This window comes from Hyperolius riggenbachi, chromosome 4 (genome assembly GCF_040937935.1).
Source record: "Hyperolius riggenbachi isolate aHypRig1 chromosome 4, aHypRig1.pri, whole genome shotgun sequence".
Lineage (NCBI taxonomy): Eukaryota > Metazoa > Chordata > Amphibia > Anura > Hyperoliidae > Hyperolius > Hyperolius riggenbachi.
In genome coordinates, this window is record NC_090649.1 from 57870025 (window position 1) to 57889949 (window position 19925).

The following is a 19925-nucleotide window of genomic DNA, read 5'->3' on the forward strand; positions in this document are numbered from 1 at the left end:
GCTTAAGCTCAGAAGGAACCCCCTCACCTGGGTCCCCCATGTGCACTCCACCTCCAGCTTAAGCTCAGCAGGACCCCCCCCTCACCTGGGTCCCCCATGTGCACTCCCCCTTCTGCTTAAGCACAGTAGCAGCCCCCACTATTAGTAAGAGGCAGTGGGCGGGGATGACTCACCTCTTCCGTGTTCCATCGTGCGTTCCACTGTCGTCACTTCCTGCAATGCCGCACTGTATTGGTGTAATTTGCCTTTTTAAAACAGAAGGAAATCTGCAATAATTCAGCTATAAGGGCTGGTGCACACCAAAACCCGCTAGCAGATCCGCAAAATGCTAGCAGATTTTTAAACGCTTTTTTTTATTTTTATGAGGCGTTTTGCTAGCGTTTTGCGGATTGCTGCTGCGGTTTTCAGTATAGTAGATTTCATATATTGTTACAGTAAAGCTGTTAGCAATACATGAAATCTACTACACCAAAAACGCTTCCAAAAACCGCAAAATGCTAGCTGAAACGCCACAGAAAAATAAGAAAAAGCGTTTCAAAATCTGCTAGCATTTTGCGGATCTGCTAGCGTTTTTCGGTGTGCACCAGGCCTAAGTGAACATTTGGGATTTCCCACAATGCACCACTACTAAATATGCAAATTATTCCTTTTCACCATTGGTAAGTCAAGCAAGCCTATAGCTTTAAGTTTTACACAGTCATATCAAACCCACATGTGACAGCCTATTTCAGCCATTTGGTCCTCATCAGTACATAGCAGGGCTTGATAAGGCTGTATGAGATAGGGTTGGACCAGTACAACAGAGTAACCAAGCAGCTCAGGGTGACCCAAACTACTAAGAATGTATAGGAGGATAAAAGAGACCAAAGAGCCTTCCTACTAAAAAAAGCAAAACTTGGTGTAATTTTCCTTCTTAAAACAGAAGCAAATCTGCAATATTTCAGCTATAAGTGAACATTTGTGGTTACCCACAATGCACTGCTACTGAATATGCAAATTATCCCTCTTTGCCCTTGGTTTGATATGACACTACTTCTTCTTCTTGCTTGTACCAGCCCCTTCTTCTTGCTTGGACCGGCCCTGGGGGCAGGGCGCTACTTCTTCTTCTTGCTTGAAGGTTGAGGCACTTACTCTATTTTATATATAGATGTGAGACATCTGCTAGTTTTTTATTTTGAAGGTTGGAAGGTGAATATTATCAGTGGGGAGTTTGCAGTAATGTGATTGGAAAGGTTGTAAAGTGACTGGAGTTTCTCCATTTTTTATTACTGTGACTTATATGCTGGGCTCCTTTCATTTGCCTTTAGTTCTGCCTATGAGTGTTGGCAGCCTGCGTGGTCCATCTGTTAGCTGATGTCCTGTTCTCTCTCCCCCAGCTATGTCTGCATTGCCATGGAAGCCCTGGACCAGCTCCTGATGGCCTGTCACTGCCAAAGCATCAACCTATTTGTGGAGAGCTTCCTGAAGATGGTGGCCAAGCTGCTGGAATCCGAGAAACCCAACCTGCAGATCCTGGGGACAAACTCGGTGAGTGTGACAGAGAGGAACCTCTTCCCTGAGCTCTGTGTGCTGAGGAGTCCTTCCAGCAACTAAAGAATTACAGGGAATGTAACAAAAACTGAAAAAAAAAACACAGACTTGCAAACTGGAAGAATAAAAAAGTGGCTATTGATATAAATTCAAATCCCAAAAAGTTTTACAAATATATAAACTCAACACTCAAAGCCAAGGTCCTCCAGCATCCAAGGCTGAGGCACCAAAGTGCACCCCCCCATCCCTCACACCCCAACCGTTACACAATGATTGCTATTAGACTAAGAGGTGCCCCAGGGCCCCAACCCCCCAAACAACAATCTCTAGTTATCTGGCTTGCATTCACTGCCATGCATTCCCTTTTATTATTTTCTTTGCTTCAAACACAATAGAGGAATAGCTTAGTGAGTTATGCGCCCCCTCCTACACTGCCTCTCTCGCCTCTGCCTCGGCCCGGCACTGTCAACACTAGGTCCGCTAGGGGACTAAATAGCCCTATAAGGGTACTAAAATGTAATTGCCTTTATTATTAAAAGTAATATGCGTGTATACCAATCTGATTGATTGGTATACACGCATTGTACTTTTAATAATAAAGGCAATTACGTTTTAGTACCCTTATAGGGCTTTTTAGTCCCCTAGCGGGCCTATTGTTTGGTATACAGTTCCCCTGGTACATCCCTTTGGGCAGTTTGCAGCAAATATATAAACTCAAAAAGAAATAAGGTAAAGAACATAGGGCCTTTACAGGATCAGGCGGGAAACTTGATTATGGAGGACAGACCTAAAGCGGAAATTTGAAATGCTTGGTTTGCTTCTGTGTTTACCAAGGTGATGCCTTTAGCTCATAATATGGCCCTGGGTTGTTCCCAATCTACCTCATTCAGCATGAATTACCTAACACAGGAAAGTGTGTAGGCACGATTAAATAATTTGATTCACAAGGCACCTGGCCCAGATGGCATCCACCCCCGGGTATTAAAGGAGTTAAGTTCAGTTATCAAGCCCCTTTATCTTATTTTCTGTGATTCTCTTTTAAAGGAATCATCCGAGCTAAAACAACAAGATCTACTTACCTGGGGCTTTCTCCAGCTCCTGGCTGCCGATCTGTCCCCCCCCCCGCAGCCCCAGGTCCCCCGGTCCCCTCCGTGCAGATGCTAACCTTGCCAGGTCGGCATTTTCTGTGCCTGCAGGAGCCTGTGGCTGAGCCTCTCGCGGTCACGCTCCCGTCACCAGGAGCATTCTGCAGACGCAGTTGTTCTGTGCCTGTACAGAACGCTCCAGGCCACGTCAGCACGATGGCGTGGTGCATGCATGCGCAGAAGAAACCAACCTGGTGAGATTGGCATCTGCAACGGAGGTGCCCGGGGGATCTCGGGGCTGCGGCGGGGGACAGATTGGCTGCCAGAGGTTGGAGGAAGCCTCAGGTAAGTAGATCTTGGGATTTTTTTAGCTCGGGCCTGTCCTTCAAGTTGGTCAATTCCTTATGACTCGTGTAAAGCTGATGATTTCCTGTTATAGAAACCATGCCTGAATGAGGGCTCCAAGTATGCGCTCACTTTAATTGGTTTAGGGCCAGCAGCGTGCCAGAGCTCTGCTGCTTTATCACGCGGCGGCAGGCGGGCTCTGCTGGCACACAGACGCTGTATGTACGGAGTGTTCTGTAGCGGCGCTGTAGCAGAATCTGCATGCGTCAGGCTGCAGTAAGCGCGCTCTGACTTGTCCAGCCCAGACGCCGGAGGGAGAGTGTCTTGCCAGAACGTTTGGCTTCGCCTCTTATCTTGCCTGCTGGGACCATAAAACTCCCACGGCTCTGTGGAAGGAGGCGGATGAGTCACCGGCCTGCAAACCCTGCAGCTTATTCCTCCAGCAGAAAGACAATCACGTTCCTGTACAGAAACAAGAGAGGGCTCCGAGCCCACCGCAACAATCACAACACATTGTGCCTGCTAATATGCAGCTGCACCCCGTACATCCGAGGCTTGCATTGTTCTCCACGCACAAATAATGAGGGATGGAAGACAAATCCAGCAGAGATTTGAAATGTAAAATTGTTTTTTTTTAGCATAGATGCATTGTTTTTTTATAAAATGTAAAAGCCATCTGAAGTGAAAAGTAACATAATGAGAGACGTGTTACTATATAGTACCGATCCTACTTGGACTTGTTTGTCTTTACTTTAGGCCGGTTTCACACTGCAAACTGGCGGCAGCGGTGCGTCACGCTCGCCGCATCGCACCGCCAGAAACAGGCGGTGTTTTCTGTCTGGCCACCAGCCAAGCAGGAAGTGACGCGCGCTTGCCGTCACTTCCTGCTTTGGGTATGCGGAAGTGCACAGAAGCGTGCACCCCGCAACATTTTTAAAATCCCCACTTGGCCATAGAGTAACATGACTTCCGGTCTAATGCAGTAACGTAGTTTTTTCCTAACGTCGGGGATGCAGTGAAAACGTCCTTTCCGATGTATCGCGCCGTATCGTGACAGTATAAAAGTCTCCATAGACTTTCATTGTCCAGTGGTGGGGGCTGTAAAAATAGCACAACGCCCCGGTGTGAAAGGGCCCTCAGTATTTTCAACATAACTGTTAATGACCTAGAGGTAATAACCACAGTCTCATCACCAGCGGTGTAACTAGCAGCCCCCCAGCAACTTAGATGTGGCCCCAAATGTTCACACCCTTTCCATTGCCTCCCCCTTATTACTGTCACAGCCTCGGGGCCCATCTCACAAGGGTCATAAAACAAGTGTGCCCATCATAATCTTTACACCCATAACAAGTGTAGCCACAAAAACACCTGATCTGAAGGATGGGCCCCTTTATCAGAGGAAGTGAAGTAGCAGTTGGGCCCCTTCCAGCTCTGGGCTCCACTGCGGTCGCAGGGACTGCTCCCCTGTAGTTACACCCCTGCCTCATCACTATGCTGTTAAGGTGGCCATACATCTTAACTGCAGAGTCCCAGTCCTGTCTTCCAATTATTTACGATAATACTATACATGACTAGGGATGGCCCTGCTTAGGAGAACTCATGGAGAAGCATGTGATCCGTTTGATCAGCTGATAGATTTGTAAGGTTCTGATTTGCTGGTCACGATCATGTGTTAAACCAGGAAGTCATCACAGCAAATCAGGACATTACAAATCTATCAGCTCATCAAATTGATCACATGCTTCTCCATGAGTTCTCCTAAGCAGGGCCATCCCTATACATGACTTCATAGTAGAAAACAATCTTATTTCTCAGCATCAACATAGGTTTACTAAGGACAGGTCCTGTTTGACTAACATGCTCAGCTTTTATGAGGTAGTGAACGCTAATGTGGATATTGGGAATGCTGTAGATGTGATATACTTGGACTTTGCAAAGGCCTTCTACACTGTTCCCCACAAAAGTCTGGTGCAAAAGTTGAGGATGCAAGGACTGGGGAAGAGTCTGTGTGCATGGATAGGGAACTGGCTAATGGACAGAAAACAAAGAGTTGTGGTCAATGGATCATACTCAAAATGGGCGACTGTTAGCAGTGGGGTCCCACAGGGGTCTGTACTGGGTCCAGTGCTCTTCAATTTATTTATTAATGGCCTAGTAGATGCAGTAGTGAGCAATGTTGCTATTTTTGCAGATGATACAAAATTGTGCAGAATCATCAACTCTCAGGAAGATAGTGTCATATTGCAACAGGATCTGGATAGGATGGCTAAATGGGCACATAAATGGCAGATGAAATTCAATGTTAAAAAATGTAAAGTCATGCATTTTGGTCGTACCAATGGTCTAGCACCATACAAAATAAATGGGATACAGTTGGGGACATCAAACTTGGAGAAGGACTTAGGAGTACTCATCGACAACAAGTTAAATAATCGCACTCAATGCCAAGCCGCTGCAGCTAAAGCTAATAAAATTTTGGGATGCATTAAAAGGGAAATAAAAACTCGAGATGCTAGCATACTATTGCCCCTGTTTAACTCTCTAGTAAGGCCACATCTGGAATAGGGAATTCAGTTCTGGGCACCACATTACAGGAAAGATATTGCAGTTTTAGGGCAGGTGCAGAGACGAGCTACAAAATTGATACGTGGGATGGAAGGTCTCACTTATCAAGAAAGGTTAGATAAACTGGGTTTATTTAGTCTAGAGAAAAGACGCCTTAGAGGGGATCTAATTAACATGTATAAATACATCAGAGGGCAATATAAAAGCTTGGCGGATGAGCTTTTTGTACCTAGGCCTTCTCAAAGGACTAGAGGACATGCCATTTATTTAGTAAAGGGTTCTTTACAGTAAGAGTGATTAAGATGTGGAATGCATTGCCACAGGAAGTCGTTATGGCAAACTCTATACCTTCATTTAAAGGGGGCTTAGATGCTTTCCTTGCGTTGAAAGACATCCATGGCTACAATTACTAGGTAATGCCTAATGATGTTGATCCAGGGATTTTATCTGATTGCCATCTGGAGTCGGGAAGGAATTTTTCCCTTTAGGGGCTAATTGGACCATGCCTTGTAAGGGTTTTTCGCCTTCCTCTGGATCAACAGGGATATGTGATGGAGCAGACTGGTGTAGTACTTTGTTCTCTGGTTGAACTCGATGGATGTATGTCCTTTTTCAGCCCAAATAACTATGTAACTATGTAACCTGTCGGCCTGCCACCAGATCGCCCATCAGATAGATCCCTTTCTCTGAGAGAGGGATCTATGGCCTGCCCACACACTGCAGACTGATTTCCAAAAGATTTCATACTGAAGTGTATTGCAAATCAGCCTAGACACAGATGACCTTCACCGTCTTTCAGTTTCTTTGTCCGAAAGGTAACCGTTCACCCTCCACAAAACCGTGTACTTTCTCTCTGAGAGAGTTGGCCCTTCTATGGTGGGCCGCACATGTTCTCCTTCAGGGATTGCTTGGCCCCATGATCCTCCACCACAGGTTTATTCATAGAAGGATTTATCTCTGTGGGTGGACACTTACTGAGAGCAGAGCTCATTCAGCATAGTGAATGGACAGTAAACCAGCTCTCTGCCTTAAAGGACCACAATCAAAGAAACAGTTTTTCAGTAAAACCCACATTCCTATAGCGCTTTTAGCCAGCAACACTAGAAGCCTTTTCAGAGGTCTCTCAGCACAGTCTGAGTGAAAAAAATAGCTTTGTTCACCCAGCTGTATATAACAATTGTGTTGGCATTGGTGTGGATTCAGAGCTGTAATATGTAGCTAGGTTACACTTCTCTCTGGCTGTAAACTGTTTACTTTAGACACACACAGACAGGAACGCAGAGCTGCAGGTGATAACTGGATAGTGTAATGGTTAAGGGCTCTGCCTCTGACACAGGAGACCAGGGTTTGAATCTCGGCTCTGCCTGTTCAGTAAGCCAGCGACTATTCAGTAGGAGCATGCCTCCCTAACACGACTATTGCCTATAGAGCGCGTCCTAGTGGCTGCAGCTCTAACGCTTTGAGTCCGCCAGGAGAAAAGCGCAATATGTTATTTGTCTTATCTTGATGATTATTTACCATCATTTGACGCTATATTTCTCCTTTCTATCATTCTGAGCTCATTTTACTCACAGTTTCCATGCTAGCGAGGACTGTCTCTGTATGCTGGACACAGTCCTCCATAATAATGCCCACATTGACTTTTCTTGTCATTTTTTCTTCATGCAAATGAAAAGATGAAAAAAATTCCTTTGTATTGCTACTTGCTAGTAACTACTGAAAATATGTGTGGCATTTAGAATTTGAGCTAACTTTGATAATTGTCCTTTAATTAGCTGAGACATGAGATTCCCACACCAGAAGTACAAGGATCAGGAGACCATTAGCTGGGACTTTTTCATTTTGTTATGAAGATGCTGGGGGTCTCACCCAAACCACACTTCATTTAAGTAAGACTGTTACAACTCCTACGCAGAGCCTATTTAAACCGGGAGCCTGGAGTTGTGATTCAGTTATGGATGATGAAGCGGAATAGTAAAGCTATGATTGCGAAGTTCAGGATTGCTTGTAGCTCTATTATTAGAAGTAGGCCTGACCTTCTCTGCAGCTCCCTGGTGGAAATTCAAAACAAACACGCGGAACAATAGAATATCCCCAGACCTCTGGAAATGCTGAATCCAGGAAGAAGTGGAACTTTCAGATCATTGTTTTACTGCTGCGTCAGTGGTACGGTGTGCAGAGCTGGCAATTTGTGTAGCTCAGTTTTTTGGGGTGAAAGACATTTCAAATCCTACAGCACTTATCTGTACATTGCAAGGATTTAGCAGCCTTATGGGTTACTTAAAAAGTAACTCCAGTGAAAATAATGTAATAAAAAAAGTGCTTCATTTTTACAATAATTATTTATAAATGATTGAGTCTGTGTTTGCCTATTGTAAAAGCTTTCCTCTCCCTGATTTACATTCTGACATTGATCACATGGTGACATGTTTACTGCTGGCAGGTGATGTCAGTGGAAGGAGATGCTGCTTGCATTTTTGGTAGTTGAAAACAGCTGTTATTTCCCAGAATGCAACGAGGCTCCCACAGTGTGATGTCAGAACCATGTCCCTGACATCACACTGTGGGAGGGGTTTCACCACAATATCAGCCATACAGAGTACCCTGATGATCTGTTTGAGAAAAGGAAAAGATTTCTCATGGGAAAGGGGGTATCGGCTACTGATTGGGATGAAGTTCAATTCTTGATTACAGTTTCTCTTTAAGTGAAAAAAAAAGCAGTTTAACTTACCTGGGGCTTCTTGCAGTCCCCTGCAGTCCTCCTGTGCCTGCGCCGTTCTTCCGAAACCCTCCAGCAAGCAGCATCGACCAGTCACGGCCAGTTGGAGGCTACTGCACTTGTGCGGCCCCGAGCCAAGCTCACCTGATCGTGCTCCCATTGCTGGGAGTGTTCTGTGCATGGGCAGAAGGCTGCTGTGCATGGGGACTCGGTGAGAAGGTGCGTGGTTGGCCAGCTTTGAGGAGGTCACTAAGATTACTTACCCAGGGCTTCCTCCAGCCCCTGGCAGCCAATGGGTTCCTTGCCACAGCTCCGCTCCCAGCCGGTGGCCCGGGGTCCACTCCGTTGCATATGCCGACCGGCATCTACTGCGCATGCTCGAGTGAGCAATCGCCCTCACGTAGCCTTGAGCGTTCTGCGCAGGCGCAGAGTTACTGCACCTGCGCAGAACGCTCCAGACCACATGAGAGTGATCGTGAGCTGCGCAGGTTTCGAAGAGCTTGACTTGGCGAGGTCGGCATCTGCAACGGAGTGGACCCCGGGAACCAGCTGAGAGCGGAGCTACGGCGAGGGCACAGGAGGAAGCCCCAGGCAAGTAGATCTTCTTATTTTATTTTGTTTGGAAGAGTTCTCCTAGGCATGACCAGCACTAGTCTTAAAGGAAATCTAAAGGGAAGATCCTTCCCTTTAGATTTCCTTTAAGACGATTGCTGGTCATGCCTAGGAGAACTCATGGAGAAGCATGTGATTTGTTAGATCAGCTGATAGATTTGCTGAGATCACATCCTGCTTTAGCACATGATCATGACTTGCAAATCAGAGGCTTACATATCTATCACCTGACCAAACTGATCACATGCTTCCCTATGAGTTCTCCTAGACATGACCATCACTACTCCAGAGGCTTCCCAGATTATTATTATTATTATTTATTTATATAGCGCCAACATATTACGCAGCATTTTACAAAGCACAGTAAGACAACACGGGGTACATAGGTACAACCAAAAAATGTACAGCAGAGTCTCAAGCAGCACAAATATTGCAACAAAAACAGTAAACATTAGGAGGATGACCCTACTCTTGCGAGCTTACAATTTAAATAGTAGTGGGAGACACACTAGGTAAGGAGATGTGGGGGGGATGGATTAGGCAGTGAGCCTTTGCCTCTGATTACATTGTGAACAAATAAGTAAACAGGGCTAAACATTGTTACACAGTAAGCTTGTCTGAAAAGGTGTGTTTTAAGGGCCCTTTTCCACTAGCGCGTTTGCGCTAGCGGAATCGCAAAACCGCAAACCGCTAGCAATTTTACAATCGCTAGGGTTTGCTAAATAACATAGGAATCGCGGTAGGATGTTTCCACTACCACGATTCGTTTTTGCCTGAAACGCGATCGCGGCGCGGAGCGATATTTGCCGCGATTTTGCTATGCAGTGCATAGCATAGCAAAATCGCGGCTGCAAACGTCGGGAAATATCCGGTAATTTTTTACCTTTGCAATTCAGCAGTCGCTAGCGTTCAGCGTGAACGCTAGCGACTGCTAGTGGAAAAGGGCCCTAAGAGTGTGTTTGAAAATGTCCAGGTTTGGAGCATGATGTACAGGCTGTGGAAGAGAATTCCAGATGAGGGGTAAAGCTTGTGTAAAGTCCTGGATGCGAGCATGAGAGGAGTTGATCAGGTTAGAGGCCAGGAGAATTTCTTGGGAGGAGCGAAGGTTGCAGAAGGGACAATATCTAGACAAGACAAGACAAGACAAATAACATTTATATTGCGCTTTTCTCCTTGCGGACTCAAAGCGCCAGAGCAGAGCAGCAGCCACTAGGGCGCGCTCTATTGGCAGTAGCAGTGTAAGGGAGACTTGCCAAAGGTCTCCTACTGAATTAGTGCTGGCTTACTGAACAGGCAGAGCCGAGATTCGAACCCTGGTCTCCTGTGTCAGAGGCAGAGCCCTTAACCATTACACCATCAGCCAACTGCTGATCTAGAGATTAGTGAGGAGATGTATGGAGGGGACAACTCGTGAAGGGCTTTGTATGTTAGTCAGAAGATTGAACTGTATCATCTGGGTAATGGGTAGCCAGTGGAGGGAACGGCACAGTGGGGCTGCATCAGAGGAGTGTGTGGAAAGGTGAATGTGGCGGGCAGCTGAATTTAGAAGGCATTGGAGAGGTGCCAGCTTGTTTTTTGGTAGACCACAGAGCAGAGTGTTGCAGTAGTCTAGGCGGGAGATGATTAAGGCATGTACAAGCATTTTGGTGGCCTCTTGTGTGAGGAAGGGACGGATAAGGAATATATTTTTGAGCTGGAAAAATAGCAGGCGGTGGTTAATGAGGCAATGTGGGGTTTAAAGGAGAGCTCTGAGTCAAGTATAACCCCCAAGCAGCGGGCCTTAGAGGTCGAGGTTATTGGGGTGTTGTCTACAATTATGGTTGCAATTAGTGGGGGCGTAGATTGAGATGGTTAAGAATTTGAGGAAGTGGGAGGACATGAATGCAGAAACGGCACGTAGACAGTCTGGGACTCTGGATAGTAGTGAGGACAGGTCAGGGGCTGAGAGATAGATTTGGGTGTCATCCGCCACAACCTCTCCACTGCCAGCCTAGGACCTTCTTCATGTTCGTGGCTGAGCTTCCCACTGAAGGGGGCAAGTGAGCAGTGGTGAATATTAGCGGATTGGCTTCTCCCTGGTGAGGACTGTAGCATCAGACTAATAGCTACACACAAGAAACTATAATGCAGGCAAGCACTGTGCACATGTTTCTGGCCAATTAGCTCTTCCCTTCCAAAGATCGCCTTCACACTTATCCCCACGATTTTCAGGCACTTTTTTTTCATATTTGTGATTCTGTGCTTTTTCAGATGCGATTCTTCGTTTGTTTCAATTGTGTTTTTATGTGATTTTTCTGGAATGCGATTTTTCAGTGCACATCAATGTAGTTAATTACATGTATTTAACTAACTTCAAAAACAGGTTTGATTTTCGCATAACAAATGCAATGTTTCTGCATTTCCATTAACTTACATTACATGGATTCCTGTTCTGAAAAAAAGCATACAGGTGTTATTTTCTCTGCAGAAAAATAAATCGCACAACAACACAAGTCAAATGCGATGCCGCTGTCTTGTGTTAGATGTGTGGCAAATTCCCAAAAATAGTAAAAAAATTTATGCAGTACTCCTAATCAGGCTGCAACTGAAATAAAACCAACAGAGGTGTGCAACGCCCCCCCCCCCCCCCCCCCCCCCAGAGACTGTTGGTTTCATTTCAGTTGCAGCATGATAAGGAGCACTGCCAATTTATTGCTGTTCTTTAGAAAATGTGTAGACCATTTATGGCTAGCAGCCCCAGGTTTACACTGTTTTAATCATGAATTAGTGGTTAGGTCTCTTCCGTGGCGACCCCTCATCGTGGTGGAAGAGTCTAGTAGTGAACAATCTGCGTGCAAACTCTTTTTGGAAACTAACTTCCACCATTTGTTGCAATGAATGCAAGTTGTGTAATCTGCCTGTGTTTTGGGCTGTGTACATCAATCCAGCTGGTTAACTCGGGTGCATTCTGCATACGGAAGCGCTGCCATTTCCTCCTGTTGTACCAATTTCAGAAAATGCACTCTGATTCTCCCATGTGTCAGCCTGACTATAAAAACAGGGGATGCAAGTAAAGTGGGTATTTGCTCTCATCAGTGTATGTGTGTCTGTGTGTCACTGGTATTTAGTAACAGAATACAGCACTTTGTATCCCCCACGCAGTGACAGCAGTGTGACAGACACCAGCTCTGCAAGGCTCCTTTTGTTATGCAGTAAAATGCTGCCATATCGATGTAATTATCACATCATCTCAGTGGCAGCTGCGTTGTCACAACACTCCAGAGCATTGCCGGGTAAGACAAAATATGATCCTGACTGGCAGAGTCGCTCGTGTGTATCTGAACGCTTGGATAAACCATGTGATCAGTTTGATCTGGTGATAGCATACCTCCCAACTTTTGGAGGCGGCAGAAAGGGATGCTAAGAGCCACCCTTGCCACACTTTTAGCCACACCTTTATTTTGCAGGCAGTGCTCGCCCCCCTGTACAGTTCCCTGGTGTCCAGTGGTCCCCTCTCCCACACCAATATAGCTTCCCTGGTGGTGTTAGTGGTCCCCCTCCCCAATGTAGCATCCATGGTGGTCTAGGGTTTCCCCTCTCCCTCCCTAGGAACACACTAGGCAGAAACGCTAGCTTTCCAGAAACCAGTAGTGTTTTTGTTGCTATTGCTAATGAAAGTCTATGGACCGCATGGAAAAATGCATATATGTGCGTTTTACAGTGTGCATTTTGAAAAAGCACAACTTTCTGCATAGTTTTCAACAATGCAAAAGAAGTACAATAAGGAGATTTTCACTGCCTTGACCACCTTAAAGAGGAACTCCAGTGAAAATAATGTAATAAAAAAGTGCTTCATTTTTACAATAATTATGCATACATGATTTAGTCAGTGTAAAATCTTTTAAATCCCTGATTTACATTCTGACATTTATTACATGGTGACATTTTTACTGCTGGCAGGTGATGTAGCTGCTGCATGTTTTTTTTGGCAGTTGGAAACAGCTGTAAACAGCTATTTCCCACAATGCAGCAAGGTTCACAGACAGGAAACTGCCAGAAGTACCTCGGTACTCAGAGCTTCTTGTGGGAGTGGTTTCACCACAATATCATTCATACAGCGCCCCCTGATGGTCTGTTTGTGAAAAGGAATACATTTCTCATGTAAAAGGGGGTATCAGCTACTGATTGGGATAAAGTTCAATTCTTGGTCGGAGTTTCTGTTTAAGGAAGTGATACCAAGCAGTTTGCTCTCACTAGGGCAGGGGTGTCAACTCAAATACAAAGTGAGTTGAAATTGAACGCTGGAACCTAGTCGCGGGCCAACCTCAATGTCTACTAGCCACCTTCCTCCCTTATAAAGTTCCCTGGTGTCTAATGGCTCCTCTCCAACCCCTATACAGTTTGCTGCTGTCTAGTGGTCTTCCTCCCTCCCCTATACAGTTCCCTGGTGTCTAGTGGTCCTCCCTCCCTCCCCTATATGGTTCCCTAGTGTTTAGTGCTTTCCCCCTATCCACCCCAAATAGCTTCCCTGGTGTTCTAGGGCTTCACCTCCAATATAGCTTCCCTGGTGGTCTAGAGTGGGCGAAACATAATGCAAAGTTGTGAAACGACTTGGGGGCCAAATTTAATGGCTCTGAGGGCCACATTTGGCCCGCGGGCCGTAGTTTGACATGTGTGCACCAGGGAGAGCATATGAAAGGTCGAGAGATATAGAGGTGAGGAGAAGGCACCATGGGGTGTAAACACCCATAGTTGGATCCACAACATAAAATACATAATACAGATTAATGTGTGTTGGGCTACCATAGTGGTACCCCATCTATTTTGGTACATACACCAGTAATTTGGTTAACAGGAACAGTTCCCAAATGTCAACAGCCTTTCCAAGGTTGCACATTTACCATTAACTTGAGGTGTTAAGCCCCACGGTGCAAAGATGGATTTAATGCTAGAGCAGAACTATGTTACTATGCGGGACCCACAGCGACCTGTGGCAATCTGCATCGGGTCGGAACTCATGTCAGTCTATGGCGACGTATTTTTGCGATACGCTTCCGCATACCTGAAGCAGGAAGTGACTGCAAGCGCACATCACTTCCTGCTTGGCCGAATGCCAGACAGGGAACACCTTGTACTAATGTAGTGTTCCCTGAAGGCCTGTTTTTGGCGGTAACGCCAATATACAGTGTGAAATCAGCCTCAGTCTTAGAGCTTAGTAATGATCTCAGCTTCAGGAATTTTTAGCTAAAAGGTATGTTACGTGAAGAAGGTGAAAGGATACGATACTATTGTACACAGAATATTTTACTAGATTTCAGCTACCGGTAATATAATGTTAGCAAAAAAAAGTGAATAAAAGACCAAACATAATATCTTCCTTTAAAACGTCCTGTGGCAACAATATATGGAGGGAAACACAGAGCTATTTCCTGAGCATGCTCATAACCAATGCTTGACCTTCTAACACACACACAAAAAAAGGAAATTTCAGGTCACTGTTGGCGGGTCTGTCTCTTATTGTCATGAGACGTCCTGTGTAGCCCACAGTCCTATTCTAGCATCCCTTAGCAGGATGTACATTGCAGTGGATAAACATGCAAGAATCTTACCAGGAGGCTTCGGTTCACCTCGAATGTCCAACACCCAGGCCCGGATTTACCTCACAGGAGCCTATAGGCACAGATGCCCTGGCACCTTAAGTCCCATTTACACGATACGATTGTTTGTGCAATTCAATTACGATTCTATTTACGATCCGATTAAATCTGACATGTCCGATCGGGATTCGATTTGATTCAATTCGATTATCCATTGTTTTGAAAAAACATGAGAAAAACAATTGTATCTATTTTACTTACGCCTAAAAATTACTTTTTAAAATGTATCCTATGGTTTTATTTTATGTTTAAACATTTACAAAGTAGATTTAATCTTTTATTGTCTCTGCTCAATGGCAGCCTATAAAGTGTCCCAGAGCTAAAATACATGAACTATTGACCTTTCACATCTATCCTCTACTGTGAGAAGTTTTTTGTGGCTGTAATATCTTATCAGTGAGGGTTATGCTATTATCCAGCAAGGGTCCAAGAGAGAAACCATTCTGAACGTTAATTCTTTGATGCATTAAATAGGCAGTAAACAATATAAAAGGCTTTGTTATTAATAATATGTTTGGCACTGTACATACACATGTTTATCTTTTCATGGGATTGATTCACACTACATCGGTAACATTACATTACACACACAACGCAAGACAATATTACCCTTACTTACGCTAGTAAGTACAGCAAATTAAGCTATTAGCTAGACCTGCAATACTCGAGGAGCGCGACCGCTACTACGGTAACATGCATAAATAATGGTTAGTTACATGCACTACCGTAGTAACGGACACGTTACTCGAGTACTGCAAGTCACACTAATAGCATAACTCGCAGTACTCACTGGAATTAGTAAGGGTAATATTGCTGTGCGCTATGTGTGTGCACAGTAATTTTACCACTGTTATGCAAATCAACCCCCATGACCCATATCATCTCGGGGACACTTTTAAGACACATCACTACTTTCACCATCAAGCAGTGCGACAGAATGGGAACCTGCACAGTGCGGCATAATAAGGATGGTATTACATGCTAATAATTTCAAGCTGAAGCAAATATGTTCATTTCATGCAAATGTATGCAACTTAGAATGATGTCATTCAAATGCAGCAGCTAATGATTTTGATTGGTCCAATCCTAAGTGCATAATTTTACATAACATTATCCAAAATTAAAGTTTTCCTAGTACACTTCTAATTCACTCCATCTGTTGGTATACCTATAGGCTTTTGTGATTTGCCTGTCTTAAAGGGGAACTGAAGAGAGAGGTATATGGAGGCTGTCATGTTTATTTCCTTTTAATCAATACCAGTTACCTGGCGGCCCTGCTGGTCTAATTCTCTGCAGTAGTATCTGATTAAAACCAGAAACAAGCATGCAGCTAGTCTTGTCAGATCAGACTTATAAGTCTGAACCACTGAAACACCTGATCTGCTGCATGCTTGTTCAGGGGCTATGGCTAATAGTATTAGAGGCAGAGGATCAGCAGGGCTGCCAGGCAACTGGTATTCTCTAAAAGGAAATAAACATGACAGCCTCCATATACCTCTCTCTTCAGTTCCCCTTTAAATAAGCTACAGTCAGGATATAAAATCTGTCAAAAGGTGTAAAAAACAACAACATTTTAGTACTGTAATTGACATTTAAAGGGTTAATTGTCTAAGCCCCTGCCTGTTACTAGCTGAAAATGAGGTTAAGCCACGCCCCCTGTAGGAAGGAGGGCCAAGGCACTGAACTGCCTTATGGGAGAAATGTGGCCTCCAGTTCACTCTGCCTCCTCACTGACAACCTCCTGCTATTGCAGCATTTGAAAAAGGAAAGAGAGGTCACTGTTTTCTCCTGAAGGGGGAGGAAGAGAGGGAACTTGCTGCTGCTGGGCAGGGAAGGGGAATCAGAGGGAAAATTATCCCCCCCCCCCTAATAATGGGAGGAGTAAAAAAAGGGGGGGGGGGGAGTCACCAGTTATTGATGGGGAGAGGGGTGAAGGTTTGTTCGGATGAAGGGTGAAGCTTCATAAGTGAGAGGTGAAGCTTATGTAAAGTGGGGGAGGGGCTTGTTGTGGTGGGAGCTATCATCCCCCCCCCTGCATGTCTGCAGTGACATATTACACTGCCCTACCTAACATGGCCGCTCCCACAACATGATGCATCACCGGGCATTCGCATGACGGGGTAACAAGTCACCATCTATATCATTTCTGTGCCTCTATATTTGACCCCCGGGTTCAGTTGGCCAAGCATTTCTTCACTGATGGTCCTCGGCTGTGGAGGTTATGAACGGCATAAAATAGTGTTGTATCTCTAATCAATTTTAAAGGCGATATTCAGCCTAAACAAACATACTGTACATTTGTTATTTGTTAACCACTTCTCTACCACAGGGTTTTGCCCCTAAAAACCACACTAATTTTAACATTTCAGGGAGGCAAGGGTTAATGGGCTTAATGGGGGTATAATTTATTTAAAAAAAAACCTCACTGATGCTGATCACTCACTAATGCTGTATTAGTTATCTGAGATCCTCTTACGAGTGATCTCAGTAACTGTAACAGCATAGTGACTGATTCAATGTTTACACACATTCTGAATGAATGAGCACTGTTATTGGCTTTGGCAGTGCTCATTCAAACTTGTAAGCACTTTGATTGGCTGACCAGCGGGTGCTGAACGCGACCGCACATCCGCGTGCACGCGACTGCGCATCCGCGTGCACGCGATCGCGCACGCGAACGCTCACAGCGGTAAACAAACAGGAGATGCCTATCTACGCCCCTGTGCCCCAGGTGAATTTTAAAGGGGCGTAGATAAGCGTGGCAAGGGTTGCTAAGTGTTTAAAATAGATAGGTAATATCATCTCTTACCCATCCTGTTTTAAAAGAACAGGCAAATGTTTGTGATTTCATGGCAGCAGCCATCTTTTTCATGGGGGCAGCCATCTTTTTGGTTGAAAGGAGGTGACAGGGAGCATGAGACACAGTTCCAACTGTCCTGTGTCCTGATCACCCCTCCCAGCTGCGCGCACTAGGCTTCAAATCTCAAAAAAAAAAAATTGCACCAAAACAGCAGAACGAGAACAACATCAGAAATCCCATCATGCTTTGCACAGCATCAGGGCAAAAATGCCCGGGCAGTTTTCTTCTGTGCAGCTAAAAATGAGGCTTGGGTAAGAAAAACAAAGTTCTGATGCTGTGAAACTGTTAAAGAAACACCAAGCCTTTCCAGTGCTGCTGAGTAGATTTTTAGTCTGGAGGTTCACTTAAAATAGGAACTGTAGTGAAAATAACATCATGAATACAATTGCTTATTTTTCACAATTTTCATTTATAGATCATTTATTATTATTTTTTATTTAGTCCCTGTCTGCCCATTGTAAAATCTTTCCTTTCTCTGATTTACATTCTGAAATATGTGGTGACATATTTACCTTGTCGGGGGATCTGTACAAAGTGTTCATTACTGAGGGCCCTTTTCCACTAGAGCGATTGCGATTGCTGAATCGCAAAATCGCAAATCGCTAGTGATTTTTAAATCGCTAGGGTTGTCACTTTATCATAGAAATCACGAGAAGTATTTTCCACTACAGTGATTCGATTTGGAAATCGCTAATCGCAAATCGCAATCGCTTGCTGGAGCGATTTTTACAATGATAATGCAATGCAAATGAAATCGCAATCGCATAACAGAATTAATGAAAAATCGCAATCGCAATCACTGGCGTTTGTGATTTGTGATTGCGATTGCTAGTGGAAAAGGGCCCTCAGAGTTCTATGCACAGAGGGAGCTATTGCTTGCTTGGCAGTTGGAAACAGCTGTTATTTCCCACAATGCAACAAGGTTCACAGACAGGAAACTGTCAGGTCCGTGGTCATAACATCACACTGTGGGACAATATTGCCACACTATCAGCCATATAGAGCCCCCTCATGATCTATTCGAGAAAGGGTAAAGATTTATCCTGGGAAAGGGGGTATCAACTACTGATTGGGATGAAGTTCAGTCCTTGGTTACAGTTCCTCTTCAAGCTAATGAAATAAACTCATTGGGTTATCCATTACTATAAGTCGTCTCATTTTTTTTTCTAGTTTGTGAAGTTTGCCAATATTGAAGAGGACACGCCCTCCTACCATCGCAGCTACGACTTCTTTGTGTCCCGCTTCAGTGAGATGTGCCATTCCAGCTACGAAGACATCGAGATCAGGACTAAGTAAGGGGACCGCGCAGTCATGTTATTTCTGCAGCTATGTGGTAGAGTAGATATTACTGTGTGACCGCAATCACAGAGAGCCAGTGGCCAGGCGGATATCAGCCTGATATGAAATATAATTGTTTTCTATGGATCCTCCTGTGTTTTTCTCTGAAAACTGCGGTACACTGTGGGGTGCTATTGTTTCCAAACCTTGCTATTACTTCCACAGTTAGTGAATCAGCAGGTTAGGATCACACTTTGGAATTACACTCTGCATGCATCTGATTGTGTCTATAAAACCCCCTTGTGAAGATAGCAAAACTTGCGCTAAACTTTCCCAATCGACCCAGCAACACCCACACAGGTACACTGACATATCAGCTGGGGGAGGGTATTATACCACACAGCACAAGTCCTAAGGAGAGTAGGGGCCATCATTCTGTCTTTTTGAAACTCCAATAACATGTATACGGTGCACTAATTTAGAACATCTGTCCACAAGTTGCATGACCAGTATTTTGAGGTAAACAAAGGTGTTTTTGACTTCATTCAAAGCTGGTAATATGCATCATGCATAGAGGATAGGGAAGTAGATGTGGAAATAACTTTGAAGACTCTCCATATGCTTTAAAAATTACACAGTACAGCAGCGGTACAGGTGCAGCACTACAACAGTACAGAGGCAGCACCGCAGTGGTACAGACGCAGCACAGCAGCGGTACAGGCGCAACAGCAGTACAGGCACAGCAGTGGTACAGAAGCAGTGCAGCTACGGTACACAGTGGTACAGAGGCAGTGCAGCAGCGTTACACAGCACAACAGCAGTACAGAGGCAGCACAGCAGCGTTACAGAGGCAGCACAGCAGCGGTACAGAGGCAGCACAGCAGCGTTACAGAGGCAGCACAGCAGCGGTACAGAGGCAGCACAACAGCGGTACAGAGGCAGCACAGCAGCGTTACAGAGGCAGCACAGCAGCGGTACAGAGGCAGCACAGCAGCGTTACAGAGGCAGCACAGCAGCGTTACAGAGGCAGCACAGCAGCGGTACAGAGGCAGCACAGCAGCGTTACAGAGGCAGCACAGCAGCGGTACAGAGGCAGCACAGCAGCGGTACAGAGGCAGCACAGCAGCGTTACAGAGGCAGCACAGCAGCGGTACAGAGGCAGCACAGCAGCGTTACAGAGGCAGCACAGCAGCGTTACAGAGGCAGCACAGCAGCGGTACAGAGGCAGCAAAGCAGCGGTACAGAGGCAGCAAAGCAGCGGTACAGAGGCAGCACAGCAGCGTTACAGAGGCAGC

At 45.1% G+C, this 19925-nt stretch overlaps 1 protein-coding gene across 10 annotated transcripts in view; it reads left to right on the forward strand.

Annotated features, from left to right (window-relative positions):
- Positions 1 to 19925, forward strand: part of EFR3B (EFR3 homolog B) — a 417050-nt gene that overhangs the window by 314272 nt on the left and 82853 nt on the right. For all 10 annotated transcript variants that reach the window (XM_068280081.1, XM_068280088.1, XM_068280080.1 and 7 more), the window contains 2 exons: positions 1377 to 1527; positions 18523 to 18644. In XM_068280081.1, the coding sequence (XP_068136182.1) occupies positions 1377 to 1527; positions 18523 to 18644 (273 nt within the window). The remainder of the gene's footprint in view (positions 1 to 1376; positions 1528 to 18522; positions 18645 to 19925) is intronic.